This window comes from Vidua chalybeata, chromosome 20, assembly GCF_026979565.1.
Source record: "Vidua chalybeata isolate OUT-0048 chromosome 20, bVidCha1 merged haplotype, whole genome shotgun sequence".
Lineage (NCBI taxonomy): Eukaryota > Metazoa > Chordata > Aves > Passeriformes > Viduidae > Vidua > Vidua chalybeata.
In genome coordinates, this window is record NC_071549.1 from 9,665,679 (window position 1) to 9,690,411 (window position 24,733).

At 54.8% G+C, this 24,733-nt stretch overlaps 1 protein-coding gene across 4 annotated transcripts; it reads left to right on the forward strand.

The window, feature by feature from the left end:
- The first annotated feature begins 630 nt into the window (after positions 1-630).
- On the forward strand, positions 631-24,416 carry DHRS11 (dehydrogenase/reductase 11). Of its 4 annotated transcripts, none has more exons than XM_053961352.1 (7): positions 631-775; positions 12,365-12,574; positions 17,813-17,907; positions 18,961-19,090; positions 19,577-19,669; positions 20,274-20,339; positions 21,793-24,416. In XM_053961352.1, exons 1-7 carry the CDS (start codon positions 644-646, stop codon positions 21,832-21,834), a joined length of 768 nt encoding a protein of 255 aa, XP_053817327.1. In that variant the 5' UTR covers positions 631-643; the 3' UTR covers positions 21,835-24,416. The 4 variants fall into 4 exon arrangements, with proteins under 4 accessions (XP_053817327.1, XP_053817329.1, XP_053817331.1 ...); XM_053961354.1 differs by having other exon boundaries at positions 12,368-12,574; XM_053961356.1 differs by lacking the exon at positions 631-775 and adding an exon at positions 6,068-6,086.
- Positions 24,417-24,733: the final 317 nt, after the last annotated feature.

The window sequence follows — 24,733 nt, forward strand, 5'->3', positions numbered from 1 at the left end:
ACTGTGAGGGCCTGGCTGTGTTGGTGGCACACTCCCAACTTGGCACTGCTCGGCATCAGGTGCCTGTTCTGCTTCCAGGAGCTGGGATAAGGGATGGCCACGGAGCTGGTGGGGGCTCTGCTCTGCAAACCCTGGCCTGAGGGCCGTGCCCAAGGGCAGCACGCTTTGGGGAGGGGGTTGGATTTGGAAGGTGCAGCTTGGGCTGTTGTTCGGGGCATTGTTAAATCCCACCCTTTCATCAATTCAATACCTGCCGTGCCTCTTCTGTTCCAATTAATCTGCTTCCTCAGATTTCTGGGCATTATTTGAGCCCTGGGGAGGGGGGATAACACCCCCTTCACCGCGCTGCTCACCCTCTGCTCTCTCCACACCCGCTTTCTCCCTCTCCAAACCTCGCTTGGCTGCTTGCTCCCTGCTCCGCGCATCCCTCCCGCGGCTTATTCATGCCGGGGAAGGAAAACCCCCCCTCCAACCCCGCTCGCACCTGGAGCTGAGCCCCGGCAAAACTCAGCGCACGGAGGGCGTGTCCCCATGGGCGTGGCGTGTCCCCATGGGCGTGTCCGGGGCGTGTCCGCGGGGCGGGGCCGGCGGGCGGGCGGCGCTTTGTGCGCGGCGGCGGCGGCGGCGGGGCCGGGCCGGGGCCATGGAGCGCTGGTCCGGCCGCGTCGCGCTGGTCACCGGCGCCTCCGTGGGCATCGGCGCGGCCGTGGCGCGGGCGCTGGTGCAGCACGGCATGAAGGTGGTGGGATGCGCCCGCAGCGTCGACAAGATCGAGGTAGCGGCGTGGTGGGCGGCGGCGGGGCGGGGGGCGCCTCCCCACGAGGCCGCGCGGCGGAGCGGGGCCGCTCCCGGCTCGGACACCGCACGGGGGATGCGCAGCCCCGGCCGCTCCTGGCCACAGAGCCCCTGGAGCAGCGGGGGGAAGGTGCCTGAGCGAGGAGCGGGGTCAGTTTTGGGTTGGTGTTTTTTTTGTTTGGTTTTTTTTTTGTTGTTTTTTTTTTTTTTTTTTTTGAGCCGCTTCTTATCGAGGTTAAAAATAGCATCTCCCCGGGAGCGGGATGGGGCTGCGGGCCCTGCGGCCCCTCGGGGATGCGGCTGCTCGGGAGGCAGGGCGTTCCTAGGAGTTGGTGTTAAAACGGGCTTCGGTCCTGCGAGGAGCATCTCCACAGCCCCGTCAGAAAGCTGATGGCGCTGGCTTGAGAATAAAGATGCTTAAAAGGAGTGTTTCCTCGGGATCCTTTCTGTGTGCGTCGGTCAGCTGTGCCTCGCAGTGCCTTATTTGCCATTTAGGAAGTTTCCTCTGAGGGAGGAAGTAAGTTTTGGTCATCTTAAGTGTTGCCATCCTGGGTGTTTGGGAGCGAAAGGAGACCTGTAAAATATCCAGGGTTGTGTTTCCCTAGCCGAGGTGATAAGGGCTCTGCACAGCTGACTGCACTGGGAATAAATGGTCCAAAATTCGTGGAAACCAAGGCTTGACATCGGTGGCGTTGCTAAGTGGGGTTGAGTAAAGAAGTGCTTGGGAAAAGCCAAACTTTTCCCTTTTTTCGTTGCGTGTCACGGAGGCGCCGCTTGCAGACAGGAGAGAGCACCGAGGCGGCTCCGTGAGCCGTCCTGTGGGGCTTGCTGCTGATTTTGGGCTCGCCAGCGTTTTGGTGCTGCGGTTTGCAGGGAAAGCTGAGCTCTCCAGAGGCTTTCCCACGTGCAGCTGCCGGTGTTGGATGTGCTGGAGCCTCGGGGTGCCTGGCAAAGGATGCTGCAAAGGATGTTGTTGCTTCCCATTCCCCTCCAGGAAAGTTATTTCCAATATTGCTGTTTCCAGTAGCGCCCTTATCTTGGATTTTGTTCTGGAATCTTTTCATTTGGGAAAGAAATCAATGCAACTTGTGTTTTCCTTCGGCGTTCACGTGAGTTTCCTTCCTTTCTGAGCCTTTCCTGGCCAAAACACAGCGTGGGTTTGAAAACAAGCAGTGCTGTAAGGCTTTGTGGTTCGATTTGAATGTGCAGCAGGAGCGATCACTGCTGTATTGATGATTGATTGATTGATTGGTCGGGTTTGCAGGTGTGCCAGGCTGCTCCCCAGTGCCCTGTGCTGTCTCGGACACGTGTTCCCACAGCAGCTGATGTTTGTCCCCGTTCCCTCCCTCCTGCCTGGGACCCAAGTGTGTCTGCAGCGCTGTCACTTGTTTTGCTGGGTGTCTGGACTGTGTTTTGCTCCGCTGCTATTCTGGGTTTATTTATTGTCGAGCATGTTTCCTTAACGAGGAAGAAAATCCCAGCGGTGCTGCCCGCTCGGGGAAGGGAAGGTGCTGGAGCGTGGGGGGATCCAGGGTCACTGTGGGAACAGCTCTGTCACCTCCTGGCTGCCAGGGATGCTGTGGGAACTTCGTGCCCAATCCTGCCATGCTTCAGAGCAGAGCTGGTTCCTCCAGCAGATTCACCTTGAGGCTTTTCCTTTAAAAAAAAAAAATTACAGTAAAATAGGAAGGTATGCAGACTTGGAAGTGTTGAGCTGGGGATTTGACTGGGAGGGATTTGAGGGATGCTCTGAGGACTGGAACACAGTGATGGAGGGAGGAGAGAAGGGGAACGTGAAGGAGTTGAGGGTTTGGTGATGCCAGAGCATCACAGCCGTAGTTAACAGAATTATGGAATCCCAGGTGGTTTGGGTTGGAATGAACCTTATAAACCAACCTTATAAACCTGGACACTTTCCACTATCCCAGGGTGCTCCAAGGAAGCTTGACACGGAAAGAGGGCAAACAGCAGGGTGTAAAACCTGGAATACAGAGCTCACTCTGTAGCACAACATCACGTTTCATTAAAGTTCATGAAAATCACTGGTTTTAAGGTAAAATGGCTGGAAGCCTGTGTGAGGTGGTTTTGTAACCTCCAGCTAACTGAAAGAGCAGGTTGTCCAGTGGGGATTTAGCTCGGGCAATAAATGCTATGTCAAGATTTCTTAATCTCTTGGAAAATCAGATAAAGGCTGGAGGCAAGATAACGAAGGATTTGCAAAGTTGCGTGTTTGGCATTAAACCCGTGTCACAGCTCCAGTGGTCTTTATTTGGCTTTTGGAATAAAAATATTAATGGCTCACAAAAAAAGCCCCAAAAAACCAAAACTGCAGAAGGATCTTTTTTTTTTTTTCTTTTTTTTTTCCTTCCAGTGGCTCCGCTGGCCACGTTTCCCTCTCTGCTCCCCGTGCTCCCCGCTCCTGCCGCTTCTGCTGCTGCAGGCTCCTCATGTGGGTCATCAAACAGGAACTTCAACAGTCAGACATCGAGGAATAAAATATAATTAAAGTGGCTGCATTTTCCTTTTGCATGCCAGGAGGTAATTCAGGTTGAAGGCTTGTTTTAAATGCAGAGCCTGGAGGTTCTAACAGCTGTCAAGGACTTCTTGGCGTGTGCTCAGCGAGTGTTTGCTGCTCTCCAGACACCGCCACGCGTTCCAAGTCAGGAGCTCTAATGAAGCAGCCAAGTGTTTTTAGCAGCTTGGAAGAGCAGGTTTTTTGGGGGGGAAATGCTCCTTGGGTGATGATCACCCTCACAGGGACCCCCTTGCTGCTCCTGGGGTCTCCAGGGTGCAGAGACTCGCTGAGATTTACAGCCACAGCCACTCTGGTGCTCCTCAGCTTCCCCCTGCTCCTCGTGTTCTCCAGGAAATTTCTGTTTGGTGTCTGGCTTCTTGCAGCAGCACGAAAGAAGGGGAGAATTTGCACATGCATGGGACAAAATGTTCCTGCCCTCCCAGCTGGCAAAGCCCTCTCTGGTCTTTTATTCAATGAGATATGTGAGTTTTATTTTGCAGGGTTCTTCCCCGGGGTGGGGAAGAATTGAGAAGGTTTTTCTGGCTCAGAGGGACTCTGCAGCTTTTCTCCTGCAGCACAGGAAGGCAGGAGACAGGGAGCTGTTTCCAAGGGGTTTGCATTGATGTACTACGCTTTTTTTTATATAATTAAAATTGATTTATTTTACATTTCTAGAGAATGGCAGAAGTGCTGGCAGGTGCTCTCCCTCCATCCACGGTGTCAGAGCCCTGGATCTGCAGCGTGGCTGGGGCTGTCACTGGTGGGAGATGCTCCAGGTGGGACACTCCCACCTGCTCCAGGTCACTGGAAATCTTCCAGCAGCTTGGTTGCCTTCCTCTGGTGTGGCCAGGGACACCATGGATGCCGTGTTCCAGAAGAAATCCATTTTTTCCCTCCCTGTCTTTGTTGGCGTGCTGAGAGCAGAGCCGTGCAGGAAGCAATAAATGTGACTTAAGATACAAGGTTTAACCAATTAATTCCAATGCATTTGTGACAGGTATTGATCAAAGGTAACATTTATAACCAGGCCCTGCTTTGTCAAGGTTAGATCTTGCTCAGGAAACAGCCTTTGATAAGCTGAGCAATTGATTGCAGGTTGGAGCAGCCCAGGCCCTGAGGAGGCTGTGTGGGAGGAGGAAGAAGGAGCTGAGTCTTCCTCGTGGGATCTGAGCATCCATTTTTGGGCTCTCTGGTCACTTCCATGAACCCTAAGGTGCAAGGGAGGCTCTGGACCCCGTGGGTGCTCCCAGCAGGGTAATTAACAGCTAATTGCTGAGTGGGGTGTTTAACTACTTGCAGGCAGATGACATTGATGGTTTAGGGGTCACCTGGTTCCACTTTGGCATTCTGTGTGTCCCTGGTGGGTCTGTCCCTCTGCCCAGCAGCTGGGGTGGGATTCCTGGGCTGTTCCCACAGGTTTCCCCAGTGCTGAGGCAGGAGGATCCCAGGGCACGGTCCCTGTGCAGTGAGTGACCTTCAGAGTCTCCTTGGCCTCTGGGAGGGTTTGTTCTGTGTTTGGCCAAGGCTTTGCCTCGGGGATGGTGGGCGCTCAAGGCCTCTGAAGTGCTTTTATTGCCACTTGTCCCTGGCCAGATCCTGTCCTGATAAACAGCAGAGATCCCATAACTGCTGTCAGAGCGAGGGGAACAAATAACTTCCCTGTCCTCATGGATTTCCTCAGCCTTGAGGCTCAGGGGGTTTAAACCAGGTTGGATTCCTCCTCTTTCTCCCCAAAATGTGCTTTAAGAATGTCACTTTGCAGCAACCTTCTCCGCTGCTCTTCTGTTCCCTGGGGTTTGCAATAAAGCAGCCATACCATGCTCAGAGCCCCAAAAAGAAATCATAACTGAGCCTTTCCTGGGGTTTTGGAGCTGGGATGGGGGGTGTGTGCTGCAAGGAAGGCAGTCCTGTGCCTCAGTTTCCCCGTGTAAAACCTGGCAGCTGTCCTGGGAAGGTGGGAGGGCTGTGCAGGAGCAGAGTTGGACACAGAGGGGACTTTCTGGCTGGTTTTGGGTTTAAGGAGAGTGCCCAGGGCAGGGAGGTGTGAAAAGAGCTGCCACGGTGCTGTCGATGGTGTTTTTCCTGGGATTTATGAGCAGTTTAAGCTCTGCAGGAAGCAGTGGCTGCGCTCAAGTCGAGTTTTTCCCTCTCTCCTGTGTCCTGGTGGGCAGTGCCAGCGGGGATTTCCTGGCTGGCACTAATTCCTGGGGCAGCCCCAGGGGGGTTTGTGCCACCCTGGCTCTGCGAAATGCTGGATTTCTGTCCCTGCCCGGCCCGTGGGGCTCAGCCTCAGCTCTGCCCAGCTTAGCTGGGATTAGGCTGGCGTGGCTGCAGATGTTGGATGGCAGCAGCTGCAGCTGTGTGTGCTCCTGGCAGGGCTGGGCTGGGCTGGAGCCTCCTCCACGGGTCACACACCTGGGCTGGAATGAAATCCAGCGCCCGCCACCTGAATTTGGGAGCCGGGGGGGGTGGCGGGGGCGGCCGGGCCCCTCGCGGTGTGCTTTAATCTGCCTCGGCAGAAGAGGATTCCTCGGGGATTACAGCCTGGGAGCTGCAGTGACCGTGGGCACAGCGAGAGCACCCGGCCCTGGCAGCCCTGCAGAGAGGCCATGGGCACAGCTGGCAGGAGAAGAGGGGCAGGGTGTGGCACTGTGGCACTGTGACAGTGTGGCACTGTGACAGTGTGACACTGTGACACTGTGACACTGTGACAGTGCTGTCGTGGAGCAGCCCCTGGGGGCAGCCGGGGCTCGGGTCTGCCCGGGAGCCCCTCTGGGTACGCTGGGGCTTTGCCAGGGTGCTGGGCAGGGCTGTGGCAGCTCTGGGGACAGTCCTGGGTGTCCCCAGGAGCGCTCCCAGCCCTTACCAGGGTCACCTGTTCCCTTACTCACTCAGTCACCTGTTGCACTCGGGGTGGTGGGTACGTGCTGGTTTGCACAGACCTCTGGTCACACCTCACCTTTTCAGACCTTCGCTGCTGCAAGGTTAGGTGGGGTTTGGTTTAGTCAAATTGAATTTTTCCAGGGGGAGATGACACAGGAGGCAGGTGCCAGGACCTGGGGGTGTCAGACAGAGGCTGGGGCTCAGCTCTGACCCCTGAGCTGGGTGTCTGTGGGTTCCTCGGGGATGGACAGCGATCCCAGTCCCGGCAGTGATCCCAGCAGCAATCCCAATCCCAGTCCTGGCAGCGATCCCAATCCCAGCAGTGATCCCAATCCCAGCAGTGATCCCAGCAGCAATCCCAATCCCAATCCTGGCAGCGATCCCAATTCCAGCAGTGATCCCAATCCCAATCCCGGCAGGGATCCCAATCCCAATCCCGGCAGTGATCCCAATCCCAGCAGTGATCCCAATCCCAATCCCAGCAGTGATTCCCAATCCCGGCAATGATTCCCAGTCCCAGCAGTGATCCCAATCCCAATCCCAGCAGTGATTCCCAATCCCGGCAGTGATTCCCAATCCCAGCAGTGATTCCCAATCCCAATCCCAGCAGTGATCCCAATCCCGGCAGTGATTCCCAATCCCAATCCCGGCAGTGATTCCCAATCCCGGCAGTGATCCCAATCCCAATCCCGGCACTGATCCCAATCCCGGCAGTGATCCCAATCCCAGCAGTGATTCCCAATCCCGGCAGTGATTCCCAATCCCAGCAGTGATCCCAATCCTGGCAGTGATTCCCAATCCCAGCAGTGATTCCCAATCCCAGCAATGATCCCAGTCCCAGCAGTGATTCCCAGTCCCAGCAGTGATCCCAATCCTGGCAGTGATCCCAATCCTGGCAGTGATCCCAATCCCGGCACTGATCCCAATCCCAGCAGTGATTCCCAATTCCAGCAGTGATTCCCAGTCCCAATCCCGGCAGAGGCCGCGGCGCTCCCGCTGCATGCCGGCTCCGCCAGGGCTCCGCGGGGCCGGGACGCTCCCCGGGCCGGCAGCAGCCGCAGCTGAGCCCGGCGCCGCGGCCGCGTCCCGGGGCAGGCCGGGCTCAGTGCAGGCCGGGCTCAGGGCAGGCCGGGCTCAGGACAGGCCGGGCTCAGGGCAGGCCGGGCTCAGGGCAGGCCGGGCTCAGGGCAGGCCAGGCTCAGTACAGGCCGGGCTCAGGGCAGGCCGGGCTCAGGACAGGCCGGGCTCAGGGCAGGCCGGGCTCAGTGCAGGCCGGGCTCAGGGCAGGCCGGGCTCAGTGCAGGCCGGGCTCAGGGCAGGCCGGGCTCAGGGCAGGCAGGCTCTGCGGGGCCGGGTTTGGGCAGAGCTCAGAGGAAGGCAGAGATAATTGCTCTAATGAGCTGTCACGGTGACAGCAGTGTCTCCTCTCCCCCACGCCAGCCTGGAGCAAGGAGTGGAAAACTAAAAGTGCCTTGAGAGTGAGGAGGGGCTGTGTGAGTGCCTGAAGGTGGCAGGGACCTCCAGGGCGCTTTGGCTGACGTGTGACAATGGAAATTGAAAACTGAGAGAGCTAAGGAAAGCATATCCTGGGATGTTTAGCTGCTGGGAAAGTGCAGGGAGCAGAGGAGGCTTGGAAAAGAGCAGCGTGGCTCTGGAGGACAGCTCCCAGCTCTGGGGAGGTGTGATGATGGCTCAGCCAGAGCCAGCTTAGCAGGAGCCTGGCTCCAGTGCCTGGGAAGAAATGGGGACTAATATTTATCCTTGGATCATATGGGCCAAAATGCACCCACAGCTCTGAGTGTGATTCTCTCCATCTGGCAGGGGGGACACAGCTCTGAACCTCGCTCATGGTCACAGAGCACTGTGGAAATAACTAAATAAACCTCCCCCTAGTGCTTTATTCACTGTACATCTCTATTATGCTGTGGTACTGTTATTAAATCTTGATTAAAAGCAGCTTCAGACTTGCCAATCAGTGGGATGAAAGGGTTTGTAAGCCCCCGGTTTTCTTTCACAGCTGTGGTGCTGTTTGTTACAATTTTTCTCCTTCATTTCCTTTAGATAGCAAAGGTAATTGGGGTGATTTTGGTGCTTTTCCAGTTGGTTTCTTGGTGCAGCTCTGTGTTCAAGCACAAGCTCAGTCAGTAGGACACAAGCACCTGTGATGAATGGCAGGTTAGATTAAAAATCACCTAATGGCTTCTTCTGGCTTTAATCTCTCTGAACTAAATGTGTCTGAAGTTAATGGGATGGTTTGCCAAATAAAGCCCTGCTTGACTCCTTCCTTCTTTTCCCCTCCTCTTTACAGTCCCTTAACATTTTTATATCAATTAGTTCTGTAAAACCATTTCACCAGGACTGAATGGGGATGCAGGGCATCCCATAGGCACAAAGAGCTTTAACCCTTTCAGGGGAGAACTGGTGATTTCTGAACCCAGCAGACCCATCCCATAAACGTGAGGCATCCTTTCAGACTGGCTAGCACCTGGCTGTCCATTTCCAAAGCATCCAGAGATAACGGTGTGCTACAGAGATGCTGGAAGTGTCCCAGGCCAGGCTGGACGGGGCTTGGAGCAACCTGGGATTGTGGAAGGTGTCCCTGCCCATGGCAGGGGTGGGAACTGAATGATCTTTAAGGTCCCTTCCAACCCAAACAATTCTTATTTCAGGTTTCCATCTCCAGCTGCTGGACCTGCACTGGCCTCCTCTGTTCTGCTGTTGCATTACCTGCTCGCTCTCAAATTGTTTATGGAATCTGGAAAAACAGCTTTTTTTTCTCTCTTGTTTTTTTTTTTTTAATTTCCTTCTTGTGCATGTGGTGTGCTCAAAGTGGAATGAGCATCACTTGAGTGACTTAATGGATGCTCTGAAAAAAAAAAAAAAAAAAAACCAACTCCACGAGCTCCTGTAGCTCAGAGCTGCTTTTCAAAAGTCTCTTGCAAGCTTGCCCGCAGTTGATGTTTCTTTGAAGAGTCTGTGATGACTCTTGATCTGTAGATGGTTGAAGCACATTCAGCCCTGCCTGGATGTCAGCGCTTGGTTTTCAAAGAGAATTTGTTAGCACGAGTGCAGCCTGAGAGATGAAAGGATCTGTGCTGGAGACACCAGACAGGGAAAGAAAGGTTTTGAGAGGGATTTGATTTCCCTGGTCGGTTGTGTCAGAGCAGCTTTTCTCCCAGGGTGAAAGTTCTTTCTCCTGGGGTAGCTGGAGGCTGGCTGGGAGCAGAGGATGGGCACTGCTGCCCCGAGCTCACAGCCAGAATGGTCAGCTTGGAGAGCCCACAGTGCTACAGCCTCCCTGCTCCAGCAGGCTCATCCCAGAGCAAATCACACCCCGTGTTTCCTCTGCTCCTTCATCTGTGTCTCCACTGAGCAGGGAAAGGTGGAAGTGGCAGCTGGACATGGAAACAGAGCTGTGAAACACGGCCCTGTGTCCCTCTGGGCTGTCAGTGAGCTTGTCTGTCCTTTCCTGTCCATGTGGATGGGCTCCTCTTCCCTCCAGCCAGCTCTCCTGGCACGGCTCCTGCTCTGGGAGATTCCTCCCACCCCCTTGTGCTCGTGTTTCTCACTTTTGAACATCTTTGGCTTTGCTTGATTTGCGCTCTCACACCAGTTCATGGTCCTTTTGCCCCTTTTTCCCCTCCTGTATCTTTGCAGGAGCAAGGCCCCATCCCTGGAGCAGTTTGGAACCTTCCAGCAGCCCTTAGTACTGCTGTGAATTTCCTAAATGCTGCTCTTGCAGATTTCCCCCCCCCGCCCCCGCTCCACAGTTTTTTCAAGCGTGTGCTCCGATGGTGAAAAGGAATATATTTTCCCACTCCCATCAGCACATCATCAGCAAGGTTGCCTGCATGGCAAAGTGCCAGGAGGGCACAGAGAGGTGGGATTCAGTCCCTTTGTTCAGGCAGAGATGCTGTCAGCCCAGCCGAGCAGGGCTCTCCGGGGATGCTGCTGGGCTGCATCGATCTCCGGCTCAACTCCACACGCCCGTCCCCTCCTGGTGCTGTGAGAGCAATAATAATAACCATTCTTGTGTTCTGCAGGGCCTTCCCTGAGCTGGGAACCGGGCAGGAGAGCAGCTCCTGCACCACAGCTCTGCCCTGGGCTGGTTTTGGCTTGTGGTCCATGAGAGCTGCCGGGGTCCGGGGAAGGCAAAGCAGCAAAGCTGCAGCTCCCTGCTCAGGGCTGGGCTCAGCTACTGGGAAACGCTGAAAATCATTTACCAAACAGCCCCAGAGTGCTTCACTGACCAAACTTGCCCCAGGATGCTTCAAGTGAACGTGTTTGGGGTGCGGGGAGGGCTGGGGAGGAGCTGGCGTTTGTCCCTCTGCAGGGCAGGAGCTCGGAGCTGCCTCCGTGTGCGGTCACCTCCAGGAGATTCCTGCGCTCCTCCTTTTCTGAAAAGGCTGGGAATTGCAGTGCCTGGAATGCGGGAAGGAGTGGAAAAGCTGCCCGTGGCAGGAGCAGGGCTTTATGGCACCCACTGCGATGTCACCGCTGGTGACGCCGCCGCGGGCCACGCGCTCCAGCAGCGCTTTGGTGGACATTGGTAGCCAAAATCCATCTCCCCGCAGGAGCCAGACATCATGTGGCTCCTGCCCGGCGCTGGGAGCTGTCACTGTCACTGCCACTGCTGTGACACGTCGGGGAGGAGATGCTGCTTCTCATTAGTGTCAGGGGGAAAGGGCACCCTCGGGGACGTGGTGGCGGCCGGCAGCAGCTCCTGGCCTTTCCTTGGCTTTGTGCCGCCCAGCCTGACAAAAGGTTGGGATATTTGGAGTCATCCTTGCTCATGGCTAAGGAGGAATTGCCAGGCACGTCCTCTGCCAGCGTGGCAGACTCGCAGCCTGGTGCCAGGGCAGGATTGATTTGTATCTTGCCAGCGCTGCTCCCCTTGAGCCGCATTGCCCAGGGTGATGGGCGGGCACGGAGCGTGCCCTCAGTTCAATAACTGGAAGGCTGAAGCTCTCAGCTTCTCCTGGATGTTGATAGCTCCTTTTTCTTAATTAGCATCACAGTGATTCTTCCCCAGCGCCTGCTTTTCAGCCGGGGCTGTGATAGCCCTGAGGTGTGTTTTTCAGGAAGTGGCTGGACAAGCTGCTCTATGGGGAGAGGGGGCTGCTTGCTCTTTCCATCCTTCCTGCTGGCTGTTTTTCCCCTTCCTCATGGCTGTTTCCTCCCTTCCTGCTGGCTGTTTTTCCCCTTCCTGCTGGCTGTTTTTTTCTCTCCCTGCTGGCTGTTTTTCCCCCTTCCTCATGGCTGTTTTCCCCCTTCCTGCTGGCTGTTTTCCCCCTTCCTGCTGGCTGTTTTCCCCCTTCCTGCTGGCTGTTTCTATCCTTCCTGCTGGCTGTTTTTCCCCTTCCTGCTGGCTGTTTCTATCCTTCCTGCTGGCTGTTTTCCCCCTCCCTGCTGGCTGTTTTCCCCCTCCCTGCTGACTGTTTCTATGCTTCCTGCTGGCTGTTTTCCCCCTTCCTGCTGGCTGTTTTCCCCCTTCCTGCTGGCTGTTTTTCCCCTTCCTGCTGGCTGTTTCCATCCTTCCTGCTGGCTGTTTTCCCCCTTCCTGCTGGCTGTTTTCCCCCTTCCTGCTGGCTGTTTCTATCCTTCCTGCTGGCTGTTTTTCCCCTTCCTGCTGGCTGTTTCCATCCTTCCTGCTGGCTGTTTTCCCCCTTCCTGCTGGCTGTTTTCCCCCTTCCTGCTGGCTGTTTTTCCCCTTCCTGCTGGCTGTTTCCATCCTTCCTGCTGGCTGTTTCCCCCCTTCCTGCTGGCTGTTTCCATCCTTCCTGCTGGCTGTTTTCCCCCTTCCTGCTGGCTGTTTTCCCCCTTCCTGCTGGCTGTTTCCATCCTTCCTGCTGGCTGTTTTTCCCCTTCCTGCTGGCTGTTTCCATCCTTCCTGCTGGCTGTTTTCCCCCTTCCTGCTGGCTGTTTTCCCCCTCCCTGCTGGCTGTTTTTCCCCTTCCTGCTGGCTGTTTCCATCCTTCCTGCTGGCTGTTTTTCCCCTCCCTGCTGGCTGTTTTTCCCCTCCCTGCTGGCTGTTTTTTCCCCTCCCTGCTGGCTGTTTTTTCCCCTCCCTGCTGGCTGTTTTTCCCCTCCCTGCTGGCTGTTTTTCCCCTCCCTGCTGGCTGTTTTTCCCCTCCCTGATGGCTGTTTCCCTCCTGCCTCTGTCTCCCCTAGAAGCTGGCAGCTGAGTGCCAGAGTGCTGGCTACCCGGGCACGCTGATCCCGTACAAGTGTGACCTGTCCAACGAGGAGGAGATCCTGTCCATGTTCTCAGCCATCAAGACCCTTCACCAGGGTGTGGACGTCTGCATCAACAACGCGGGGCTGGCCCGGCCCGAGCCCCTGCTCTCGGGGAGGACAGAGGGCTGGAGGACCATGATAGATGTGAGTATTCCCCCAGGGGGACCAGGAGCTGGGCCACTTTTCTGCCTCCTCTGGCCACCATCTGCTCGTTTCAGAGCTGAGGATCTGCTCCCCAGCATGCTCTGACAAAGCCCAGCTTTGCTGCTTGGGGAGTGGAAGGACATCCTGCCCTGCTGAGCCCTCACCTTGGAGGATGGAGTCACAGCAGTGTTTTTCCTTTAGCTCACTGGCTTTCTGAAGGGTGATATTTTCTTTTTTTTCTCTTTTTTTTTTCTTCAATAAAGCAGGAAATCGAATGCCAGGCGCTGGGTTTTGCAGCTAATCCTGTTAGTTGTGGCAGTGGTTTGTAGAAATGGGCAGATTCTTTTTGGTTTAAAAAGCTGTAATGCTTTTTGTCTTTATAGCTTAATTTTCTGCCCATAATCTGGTTAGGGCTGGATGTGAATGAGAGTATTTCACGTGCTGAAGTGGGAGTTGTGCACATGGCCCATCCCATTTACAACTTCTCCCTGGGTCCTCCTCTCCTGAGGTGCTGCTGGGCATCTTCCTGTGACTTCACCATTTTTTGTCATGATGTGGGGGCCCTTTCCTGCACATAGCAGTGGCAGCCACAGCTGTGGGACCTCAGGATGGTTTGGGTGTCCTTGCAATGTCTCTGGCCAGCGGGGTGCTGAACTTTTCATGGAGTGAGCTTTTCATGGAGTGATTCCCCATCCTGTGCCACCTTCTCTTGTGCAGTTTTCCTCACAGGAACAGGAGTGGAACTCATGGCCATGAGCAACCCTTGTGGCACCTCCAGCAGCTCTGAGAGCTTGTCCTGGTGAAGGGAAGGACATGTCTGAAAAGCTGTTTGGAGCTGCAGGAGTCAGTGGGGACGTGTCAGCTCCCCTGGCTGTTCCTGTGCTCTGGGGGCTGCGTAAAGCGGAACAGAGAAGCACACTGAGACATCAGACTCCTGCTGCCAGGGCAAGAGCTGCCATATCCTGCCTAATTAAGTTCTTGTTAGGATTTTGGCCCGACTGCTGGCTGCTGTGACTGCAGCCAGAGCTGAGCCCAGCTTTGTCTGCCCAGGCAGGCTTTTGTGGGCTGCCCAGCCCGGGTCACCGCACGGCCGCATCTCCCGGCCCCGGTTGCCATGGAGGCTTTAAAGAAAATGAAGTGAAGTGTAGCTGAGGCTGAGCTGCTGTTCAGCAGGCACTGCCCAGCTGGGAGCCAGGCCCTGGGCGTCACCTGGGCCTTGGAAAATCCCTGTCCTGGTCCCTGGCACTGTGTCGTGTGTGGATCCCTCGGGGATGCTGCGTGTCCCTTGTGCTCCTTTGTTTTTGTCAGGTGGGCGGGCTTGGGGGGGACTTGTGGCTTTTCCCAGCTTCCCCAATCCACATTCCCTTCCCTGGCTGCTCAGCTGGAAGCTCACCTTCCACCATTGTTAGGGAGAAAGATTTTTGAGGTGGGGATTGTCCCGTGGGAGGCACTCCAGGGTTGGTGTTTACAGCGGCTCCAAGTTTGGGGGCCTGTGGGGTCCCCCTGCTCGTGGGGGCTGCTTTGGGGTGGGGATGGGTGGGGAGGAGAGGCAGGGTGGTGACCCCACAAGGGCAGTGTGAGGAGGCCAGGCTGGGGGAATGTTTCGTTCCCAGGGCTGATCTGCATGGCTGCTTGGCAGAAGGGCTGTTGCAGCAGCCTGAGACACCCCAGCTCTCTCCCCGTGCTGGCAGATGTTTCCCTCTCACCACCCTCCAGCAGCTGCTGGCTTGGCTCCTGATTTCTGTGTTCGTGGAACAGCTCTCCAACACGAAAGCAAAGCCCTGGGATGCTCCAGAGCCCAAAGCTTCACCCACCCCGGCCTGGGCAGCCTGGCAGGGCTGGGCTTTGCTTTTTGTGCTGCTGCTGAGGGGTAGGAACAGCTCAGTGGAGTTTTCCCCTTTGTTCTGTGCCCCTGCTTTGTTGCATGGCAGTGTCCCCTGGCAGTGTCCCCTGGCAGTGTCCCTGTCTCCAGGCCGTGCAGGCGCCGTGGCAGGGCTGGGGGGGCTCTGCAGGGCCAGCCCCCCCTGCCAGGGCACCCCAGCCCCAGAGCAGCCCTGGCCAGGCCCCTTTCCCTCCCAGGGAGGGCTGCCAGCACCTTCCACGGGCCACTGGCCCTTGCGGAGCTGTGTGGCAGCAGGGAGGCTCCTTCCCAAGCTTCCCTGGAGTGCTGGGAGATGCTGTGGGAAGAGTTCCAGGGCACCTCTGGGCTGCAGGATGGGAAAAGTTTCCAAACAGCCATCGACCCATCGATTTTGGAGGTATTAGGGCCTTAAATTAAAGGCTTTTTTTTTTTTTTTCCCTTTTTGGTAAATTGATTTTTTGCTTCCATGCATTTTTTATGAGCTTTGAGGCTCTGTGTCCTTCCAGATTCCCCTCTCAGCATCTTCCTTCTTGCTGTACATCTAACAGTCAAAACCATGTTGTAATTTACTTATTCCTCTCCTTTTCTAATGTTCTGGTCCTTTATTGTCTGGTATTTATTCCCGAGGTGGGAGCTGCTTCTCCCCAGGCTGCAGGATGTTTGGAATTATGGGTGTGCTGCTTTCCAGCAGCGCAGAGCCCTGCCTTGCCAGCCAGCAGATCTGCAGTGGGTGCAGGAGGGAAGGTGTCACCTCAGGCAGGTTCTGAGCCCATCCTCCCTCGGTTCACAGCTTCCCCCATTTTCTCACTGCTTTGTGAGCAAAGTCCTGATGTGCAGGAGGAGCTGGGGCTGGCTGCTGTGCACACACTGAGCCTCTGGGGCTGCAGCAGCTCCTTCACATCTTACCCACTGACCTTTCCAGCCAGGAATTCAAGCTGAGCTTCCCGTTTTCCCTGCCCAGGGCACCCAGGGCTGCAGCACACATCCTCTCGCTGCTCTAGACACGGAATGGGTTTGATTCTTGGCAATATTCACTGACAAGCCAGGCTCTGTTCTTCTTGCTTTCCTAAACCATCTGTGCAGGGATATGTCTGCTGTAAGCTGTGCTTCCATATGTTTGGATGCCTTGGAAAAGGCTGATTCTGGGAAAGGGAAACGCTGAGCACTTCCAGGAATGGGACCTTTTGTGTTCTCTAATCTGGCAGCTGGGAAATCTGGTGGCTGCTGTCTCAGAGCTGCTGCCCCTGCACTGAGCAGGGCCCAGGTGTGTGGGCCACCCTTGCCAAGGGACCTTTGAGCCTTTTCTCCCTAAAATAGGAACGAGGCAGAAAAACGTCTGCTGTGGGTATTTGTGACGACAGCCTCGGGGTCACACAGACCTGCTCATTTCCCAGGTGTGTTTTTAGGTTCCTCAGTGCCTGTTCCACGTTTTGAAATGGGATTTCACCCCAAAAACCACTCTGTGCTGGTGGGAAAAGGCCATGCCAGCTCAGCTGCCTTCCAGCCAGTTGTTTTGTTGTACCGTGGGGTTTTATCACAGGGCTCTGGACTTTCCCATGTGCCTGTCGATTGGGATCTTGCTTTGCCAGGGGCTGTCAAAACCTTGTAGCTTTGCCCACGCCGGGGATGGCTGCTCCAAGTCACAGGTTTTGGGATGATGTTACCCTCTAGTGGCCTTGGGAGAGGGAGCTGGGAGTGGCTGCTCGGAAAAGGAGGGTGAGGGAGGCCGGGATTGTTTGCCATGAAGGGTTTTACACCAGATCCGTATCCCAAAGCCCCGGGGCAGGCTGCACGGGTGGCTCCTGCTTTCCCTGAGCACCCTGCTGTGAAATCCCAAATCCTGCCCGTGCCCTGCCTGCTCTGGGCTTCACCCCAGTGCTGAGGGGCCCTTGTGCTGTCTTCCCTGCTTGTTTTCTTCCCGGCACAGCCCAGGTGAATTCCCAGGTTAAAGATTTATCTCGGCAGCCCCAGGTGTGATGGCTGAGGTACCCAGCAGCGACTCTGCTGGACCAAAGTGCACCTGGATGGGGGTGATGGCTCCACTCGGGTTGCCTGAGTGCCAGATTAAAGCCCTGTTTATCTCTGGCCAAGACAAACCCCTCAGGGATGGCCTCTGGCAGTGGATGGGGAATAAGGACCAGACAAAAGCAGTGACAGAGATCTGACCCCGCTCCTCTTTGTGCTGCTCAGTAATTGCATCCCTCAGCTCCATCCCTTCCCAAACCGGTGCCTCTCTCCTGCCTTTTGTGCAAGTCCCAGTTATTCTGCTCCCTTCTTGTTCTTTATTTCCCCAGTGATGATCCCCAGCCCTCTCCCATCTCCATCCCTCGCTGTCCACGTGGTCTCGTTCCTGCTGCTCCACCTGCCTTCTGGCTCATCAGAAAACCAGTTCTTGCTGGAGACTGCAGTGTCCAGACCCTTCTGGGCTGCTCCTTTAGCTGGCAAAGCGACACGGTGTTAGATAGGACCTGCCAGGGGATGGTCACATCCTTTCTGGAGGCCTGCAGCAAAACCCCTTCCAAATCTCAGCCACCTGAGCAATTAGCAGTGCTGCTGAGATCGCTGCTCATCAGTGCTGCACCCACCTCCCGGCCCTTTGTATTCCAGCTGGGAGAGTTTCCTTATCTTCTATCTTCCCAGCAGCTTTGGCTCTGTGTTTATGGTCAGGACAGGCTGGAGGCAGCTGTGCATTAATGCTTGTGGAGGGGATAGGACCGAGTTTAACCAAGCCAGGGCACTCTGGGGAGTGCTGGTCCAAAGAGCAAGAGCCTGGAATGCTCTGGATCCTGGAGGACTGGGTGAATTGCCAGCTAGGGCTGAGGCAGATGTCAGCAGGCAGTGACAGCTCGGTGGCTTCCACAGCCCCAGGCTGAGTTGCCCGCTCTGGCGTTCCCTGTGGCACCAAGTGAGCTTTGCTTCCTGTGCCTGGGAGCTCTTTTGGTGCCTCCTGTGAGCTGCTGGCGCTCTGACAGGCAGGATCTGGGGATTTCCTCGTTAACGAGCTGACCTAATTACCTGCTGCTAGTGCCCTGCCAGCTGCCCAAAGCCCGGAGTGCTCCGTGCTGGGCAGAGCTGCCGTGGGGAGGGGGTTTGCTCTCCCTTCACTGGGCTTTACCCTCACACCTGCCCCTAAAACAACCAAATCTGTTTATTCCTGCTCCCTCTGGGTGTCTGTGCACCCTCTACCCCTGTGGCTGCAGCCCCCAGCTCAGCTGTGGGGTGTGAGGATGAGCAATTCCCTCTTTGGGTTTTCCTGGGACTTGCCCAGGGACAGGCACTGGAGCTGATATCCCGGATTTTGGGCACACGAGGGGCAAATCAAGGGGTGCCAGGCAGGGCTGCTGGCCTTAATTTCTTCTTCTTTTCTCCCCCCTCAGGTCAATGTGATGGCTGTGAGCATCTGCACCCGGGAGGCCTATCAGTCCATGAAGGAGAGAAATATAGATGATGGGCATATAATTAACATTAACAGGTGAACAAAGGGGGGTGTGGGATCAGCCTGGGGCCTTCCTGCTCTTCCCTGCAGCACAGAGAGGATTTCCTTCTCCTCCTCCCTGCCTTGCAGGAAGGGTTTCAGCACTGGAGTTTCAAGCTTGCTGTGGTGCTGATGGGGTTTGCTGAGGATTGTGGTGGTTGATACTTCAAAATTAATCTTTGCTGGTCTAAAGCGAGGATATCCCAAACCAGGGCGAAAAGGATACGCAAAACCAGGGAGAAAAGGATATCCCAAAGCAGGGAGAAAAGGATACGCAAAACCAGGGAGAAAAGGATGCCCCAAGTCAGGGAGAAAAGGATGCCCCAAGTCAGGGAGAAAAGGATATCCCAAAGCAGGGAGAAAAGGATATCTCCAAACCAGGGAGAAAAGGATACCCAAATCAGGGAGGATACCCCAAACCAGGGAGAAAAGGATACTCCAAACCAGGGAGAAAAGGATATCCTAAGTCAGGGAGAAAAGGATATCCCAAATCAGGGAGAAAAGGATATCTCCAAACCAGGGAGAAAAGGATACCCAAATCAGGGAGGATACCCCAAACCAGGGAGAAAAGGATACTCCAAACCAGGGAGAAAAGGATATCCTAAGTCAGGGAGAAAAGGATATCCCAAATCAGGGAGAAAAGGATACCCCAAACCAGGGAGAAAAGGAGATCCCCAAACAAGGGAGAAAAGGATATCCCAAGTCAGGGAGGAAAGGAAATCCCCAAACAAGGGAGAAAAGGATATCCCAAGTCAGGGAGAAAAGGATACCCAAATCAGGGAGGATACCCCAAACCAGGGAGAAAAGGATACCCCAAAGCAGAGCCTAAAGGATCTCCCAGACTGGGGAGAAAAGCATGACAGCAGCCAGAGCTGATGGGGCAGGGCTGGTTTTGCTTTCTGGAGCTGCTCAGGAGGGTCGGGCTGTGCCAGCGGAGCCTGCGGTGGCGTCCGTGCCCCGCTGCAGCCCCGTGCCAGCCCCTGGCGGGTTTGTTGTGGTGCTCCGGGCCCTTCCCAGCTGGCAGCAGCGTGCCCTGTGCTCTGTCCCCAGCATGAACGGGCACAGCGTGGTGCCCCAGTCCGTGGTGCATTTCTACAGCGCCACCAAGTACGCGGTGACGGCGCTGACCGAGGGGCTGCGGCAGGAGCTGCGCGAGGCCAGGACCCACATCCGAGCCACGGTGAGTGCCAGGGCTGCCTGTGCCCTCTGCCCCGCTGCCAGCCACGGGGCACAGCTCCTCCCCTTGGGGAGCAGCCCAGGGGGTGCAGAAATGGGCGCAGGAAATGCTGTGGGGAGCTGCCCCAGGCAGGCTGGGGGCACAGAAGGTCTGGGAAGGGTTTTTTTTTGGGGTGCACGGAGTGGGCAGTTGGTTGTTGGGGTTTTCGCGTCGAGGCACTCAGCTGGGCTGTTGGTGCTCAGTCGGAGCTTTTCCATGTTTTTCTTTGCTTCTCTGGGCTGTGAGGAGGGAAGTACCCACCTGAGGTACCTGCCACAACAATCAGTAAGGCAAGGTCTGCTCACTTCAACTGGTCCCTTGAAAATGGGTGGGAAAGGAGAATAACAGAAAAATGATTTTTTTTTTTTTAATTCTTTTACTGAAGGGGAATTACAAATCCTATTAGGTTATATTACACATCCTATTAGGATGTGCTCTGCTTTTTTCCAGTGTATATCTCCGGGCCTGGTGGAAACAGGATTTGCTTTTAAACTTCATGATAACGACCCCGAGAGAGCTGCTGCAACCTATGAGAGCATTCGGGTAGGACTTGCAGGAATGGAAGCAGAGGGAAGTGGCTCTGATTATAACTGAACAGTCTTTCTCCTGGCTAATGGTTCCTGAGAGTGCCCCGTGCTCTCCAATCTCAGCCCTCAAACCTCAGACTTCCCACTGGTATTTACACATTGTGCAGGTTTTCATTTGAGTTCACTTTCCAGCTCCTTACATTTGTCCTTTTATTTTGATGCCTCTGTAAATAAGTGTCAGTCAGCTTTGCCATTTTGCAGGCTGTGACTTCCTCATTGCAGAGCAGATGGGACAAGCAGAGGTGCCAGCACAAGGGGAAGTGTTGTCTTGCAGGTGGCACGGGATTTCCTGTGGGAATTCCTGACAAGGATGGCATTGCCTGACCTGGCAGAATTCCTGTGCCAGCAGTGAGATTATCCACAGCAATGGCAGAATTGCCAGCACCAGACACATCCTTTGTTACATTTCCAATGGATTGGGTGTTTCCTGCTGGCTTGCACCTCCTGGGCAAGCCCCAGTGACACTGTCTGACCTCATCAAGGACGGGCAGGAGAGGAGGGATCTCGTGGGGAGCTTTGTGGGGGCCCTTTGACCGAGAGCCCCTTTGCTGTCGTTGCAGTGCCTCAAGGCTGAAGACATGGCCAATGCTGTCATCTATGTCCTCAGTGCCCCTCCTCATGTACAGGTAGGCTGGGGCTGAGGCTGGGGGGGCTGAGGGCTGCCCTGGCCTGGCTGATCTGCTGCTGGATCAGCTGGGAGCTTAGGGAGCCTGCGCTGGGGATTAGCAGGGATCACGTTTGTTTACACTTCCAGCCCTGGGATGGCACTGCTGGGGCTCTGGGATTGCTCAGGGTGTGGGATGGCACTGCTGGGGCTCTGGGATTGCTCAGGGTGTGGGATGGCACTGCTGGGGCTCTGGGATTGCTCAGGGTGTGGGATGGCACTGCTGGGGCTCTAGGATTGCCCAGGGTATGGGATGGCACTGCTCAGGGTGTGGGATTGCTCTGGGATGGCACTGCTGGGGCTCTGGGATTGCTCAGGGTGTGGGATTGCTCTGGGATGGCACTGCTGGGGCTTTGGGATTGCTCAGGGTGTGGGATTGCTCTGGGATGGCACTGCTGGGGCTCTGGGATTGCTCAGGGTGTGGGATTGCTCTGGGATGGCACTGCTGGGGCTCTGGGATTGCTCAGGGTGTGGGATGGCACTGCTGGGGCTCTGGGATTGCTCAGGGTGTGGGATGGCACTGCTGGGGCTCTGGGATTGCTCGGGGTGTGGGATTGCTCTGGGATGGCACTGCTGGGGCTCTTCACATCCCTATGGATTCAGCAAAGGCTGAGCTGGCTCTGATTCTTCCCCCAGAGGGTGCTGGGGCACTGCCCAGGCTCCCCAGGGAATGGGCACATTCCCAAGGCTGCCACAGCTCCAGGAGTGTTTGGACAGTGCTCTCAGGGTGGGATTTTGGGGTGTCTGTGCAGTGCCAGGAGCTGGGCTGGATGATCATTGTGGGTCCTTTCCAGCTTGGGATATTCTGTGCTTCCGTGATCCCAGAAAAGGACTGTGCAAGGGGGGGGTGTGAGGGATAAGGGCACACTCTGCCCTTTTGGATGGTGCCATCTGAGATTTGCTGAGAGTCTTGGCTTCTGCCAGCTGCCAGATGATGTGTTGGACCTGTTTCCCCAGTGTGAGATGCCAGAGGGACTCTCCTCCTGAGAAACCAGGAATGCTTGGCCAGCTTTGGGCTGGAGGCAGGAGCAGCAGGAGCAGGGTTGCTGTTGTGAGAGCAGACTTTGATCACGAGAGCTTCCTCAGTGTCTGGGGTGGACTCTGCTCCCTGGAGCAAGACGTGTCCCCTGACACTGCATCCCTGGGGATAAATGGCTTTTCTTGGCTTAAAAAGAGCAAAAACCCTGCCTGTGGCAGCCCTGGGGTTGTAACCAGGTTCATCCTGCACCTTCCCCGTGTATATCTGAGCTTTTGCCACCTGCTAAGGCAGAGCAGGTCCCTTCAGCTCCGCTTTCCTCCCAGCTCAGGCTCATTCCTGGTCACAGGCTGGTGCAGCAGGGAAGTGCCCAGTGCAGGGCTGCAGTGCAGAATCCCTGTGCAGAATTCCAGTCCCACCCCACGCTGGTCTCTTGCAGATTGGGGATATACAGATGAGGCCCACAGAGCAGATCTCCTAGCAGGGGAGGAGGATGAGGAGGACCGTGAGCAGCACCGTGTCCACTCCCCCTGGAGCCCTCTGGCAGCCCAGGGTTCCCTCGGCTGGCTGGCAACGTTTTAACCAAGTACCAAGGATCATGTTTGAAGAATTGTTTTTCTCTCCCTCTCTCTGAGCTGGTGCTGGTGCTGAGCCAGTTTGAAAAAAAAGAAAAAAAAAAAAAAGAACCACAAACTCGTAGTGGGTCTCCTTCTCCCCCACTCCTTTCTGAAACTGCTTAAGAGTAAAAATGTATTTGAAAATAATGCAGGGAAGTGGTTTGTGGAAGATTGTTTGTCTCCAGGCTGGTTTATTCTTAATTTGGCTTTCTTTTCAAGGTTGGTTTGATCTTAGTTGCTGATGCTGTGTGTGGACCTAAGTGAAGTGGCACAAGATGTTTGCCAGCTTCAGTGTGCTTAGGGTTTGAGATTTTCAGATCGTGGATGTCATACATGAATCCATCTAATATTCTGAGTTTATTTTCATCAGGTTGATTACTGATGGTGGTGATGCATGTGATATTTTCCATTTCTTTTGTACTCCACTGCCCTAACCCCAGTGTACAACCTCCCCCAGCCCTCCTTTCCCCTTCACATGACTCATGCCTGCCAAGTTTGAGGAAGTATAAATGTGTGTGCTTGACATTTCTCTTTTTTTCTAGGTAGGTAAATAGTTGGAGGAAAAGCACCTGCCCCTGTGCAGGTTAGGATGATAATCTCAGTGGCATAGTTACAGTAAGAGTGAGTTGTTTGGTATTTTGAATAAAAACTAAACGTGTGCTGTCTTGTGATCACCTCTATCCTTGGTATCATCTCCCAGCACTCTCGATGTTCTGTATGTGATATTTGCATGCATTGGCACTTTTCTGGAAATGTGGATTGCTCTGGTGCTGTTGAAATGCTGGTGCTGAGGAGCTGGAAATGGTGGAAGTTTATTTTTACGTAGAGACACAAACTCTGAGAGAGAGAGAGAGAGAGAGAGAGAGAGAGTGGAACGAGCCGTGCCGAAGGTGTCCGGAACGAGGAGAGATTTGCAGGGGCATTTTGGCTACAAAAAGCAGCAGGTGAAGGGTCTGGCTGAGATCTCGTGTTGGTGCAGCCCCCAGTGTTTGGCTCTGGGTTTACTCTGAGTTGAGGGAGAAGAAAATTGGCCTCAAAGCAGAGCTGGAGTTGTCTGGAGACTCTCTGCAGGGAGGTCTGCGTGTGTCCAGCTCTCCGTGGACACGTTGCCTTAAGATTGCAGACCCTGCCCAGCTCCTGCTGAGCTCCAGGCAGCGTTTCAGAAGGTCAGGGATGGTCACTTGGTCGGAGCAGAGGACGGAGAGCCTGGGAAATTGGGGTTGGATTGTTTGGCTTACACCAGGAGAGCCCTGGGAGTTCATCTGTGTTACCCCTGCGCAAGGGAGACCAGAGCTGGGCCACCAAGACACGAGTTCAGCTCCCTGTACAGCCTTGGGCGGGTCACTTTACCTCTCTGCCTCAGTTTCCCTGTCTGGAAAATGGGGATAATAACACCCACCTACCTCACAGGGGTGTTGTGAGGACCCACAAGCTTTTGTAAAGCACTTTGACAGGCGCTGTGTAAGTGCTGAGTGTTGATGTTGAAGTATTATTATGAATTAAACCTCGTGATACTTAGAATTCCTTGTGCCAAAGGTGAGCAGCTGTAGGAGGATACAAGGAGAAAACTGGCAAAATGTTCCTTTCATGATGGCAAAAACAAAAGGCAATTTGCCCCTTTTTTTCCTCTTTGTTAACATGTGGTGTGTTCTGTCCATTCCTCACCTGTCACCAGTTTCTGCTGACAAGTGCACCTGGATTTGGCTTTTTAATTTATTGTGAGCAGAATCCCTGCCCCTTGGGAAGTCTTGCACTGCCCTTCTCCAGGATGCCAAGTGTGGATTTGTCTGAATTCCCAGCAGGTGCCCTGGGCAGCGTGTGCCACCTTTAGGAGAAGGTGGTTGAATGACTAAAGAGGCCAAAAAAAAAAAAAAAAAAAGAAAAAAAAAAGAAAAAAATTGAGAAATTAGGAACTTCTGAGCAGGGATGTGGGCAGCAGTGGTGAAACACGGAATTGTGGCAGCAGCTGTGTGCAGAGTTCAGCAGATGTTGAAATGTGTGGCTGAGGAGGGCCTTTACATCTCCCTGTGCTGTAAAAGGAGGATTTGGAGAGAATTGTTTAAGATGCAGAACCTTAACAAAGGGTTTGTCCGGGTAGTGGCTCCCTGCAAATACAACCTGGCAGCCCTGCAGCCCGGGAAGTTGGTTTGTTTTTTTCCCCAAGAACATTTGTAAGTCTCTAAAGTCACCTCGAGGTGACGTGCAGTATATTTTTCCATTTGAAGTGTGGTTTTAGGGGATCATCCCTGCTGCCTGTTAACCTCCCACGAAGGAGGGCTCCTCGGGTGGCCTTGGTGGCACCTCCTGCCACCTTCCTGGGATGAGATGGGACACGACTCCGAGGCAGTGAAACCCCTCAAACGCGAGGATCAGTGAACTGTGTAATTTATCAGTAGGTTCTAATTGTGAGCTGTAAAATAAAGAATAAAAAGAGAGGCACACTGTGGCTCGTCTGTGGCGTGTTTTTGTTATTTTTTGTGTTAAAACTGAACAGCCCTTTTGCTGTTCACAGCCAGAGTTTTGCTTGGGGAACGATCCAAACAGAATCCTTCCGTTGGGGGTCTTTATGAGGAAAAACAGATTTTCTTTCCAGAGCTGGACAGCATCCAGTTGTCTCGGGAGTAACCTGCGGAGGTCTGTCCGGGGACAGCTCTGGGATGCTCTGTTCCTGGTCCCGGGGTCTGTCCAGGGCCTCAGGTTCCCCATTCCCGGTGCCTGGAGTCTGTCCAGGGTCTCTGGGGTTCCCCATTCCCGGTACCCGGG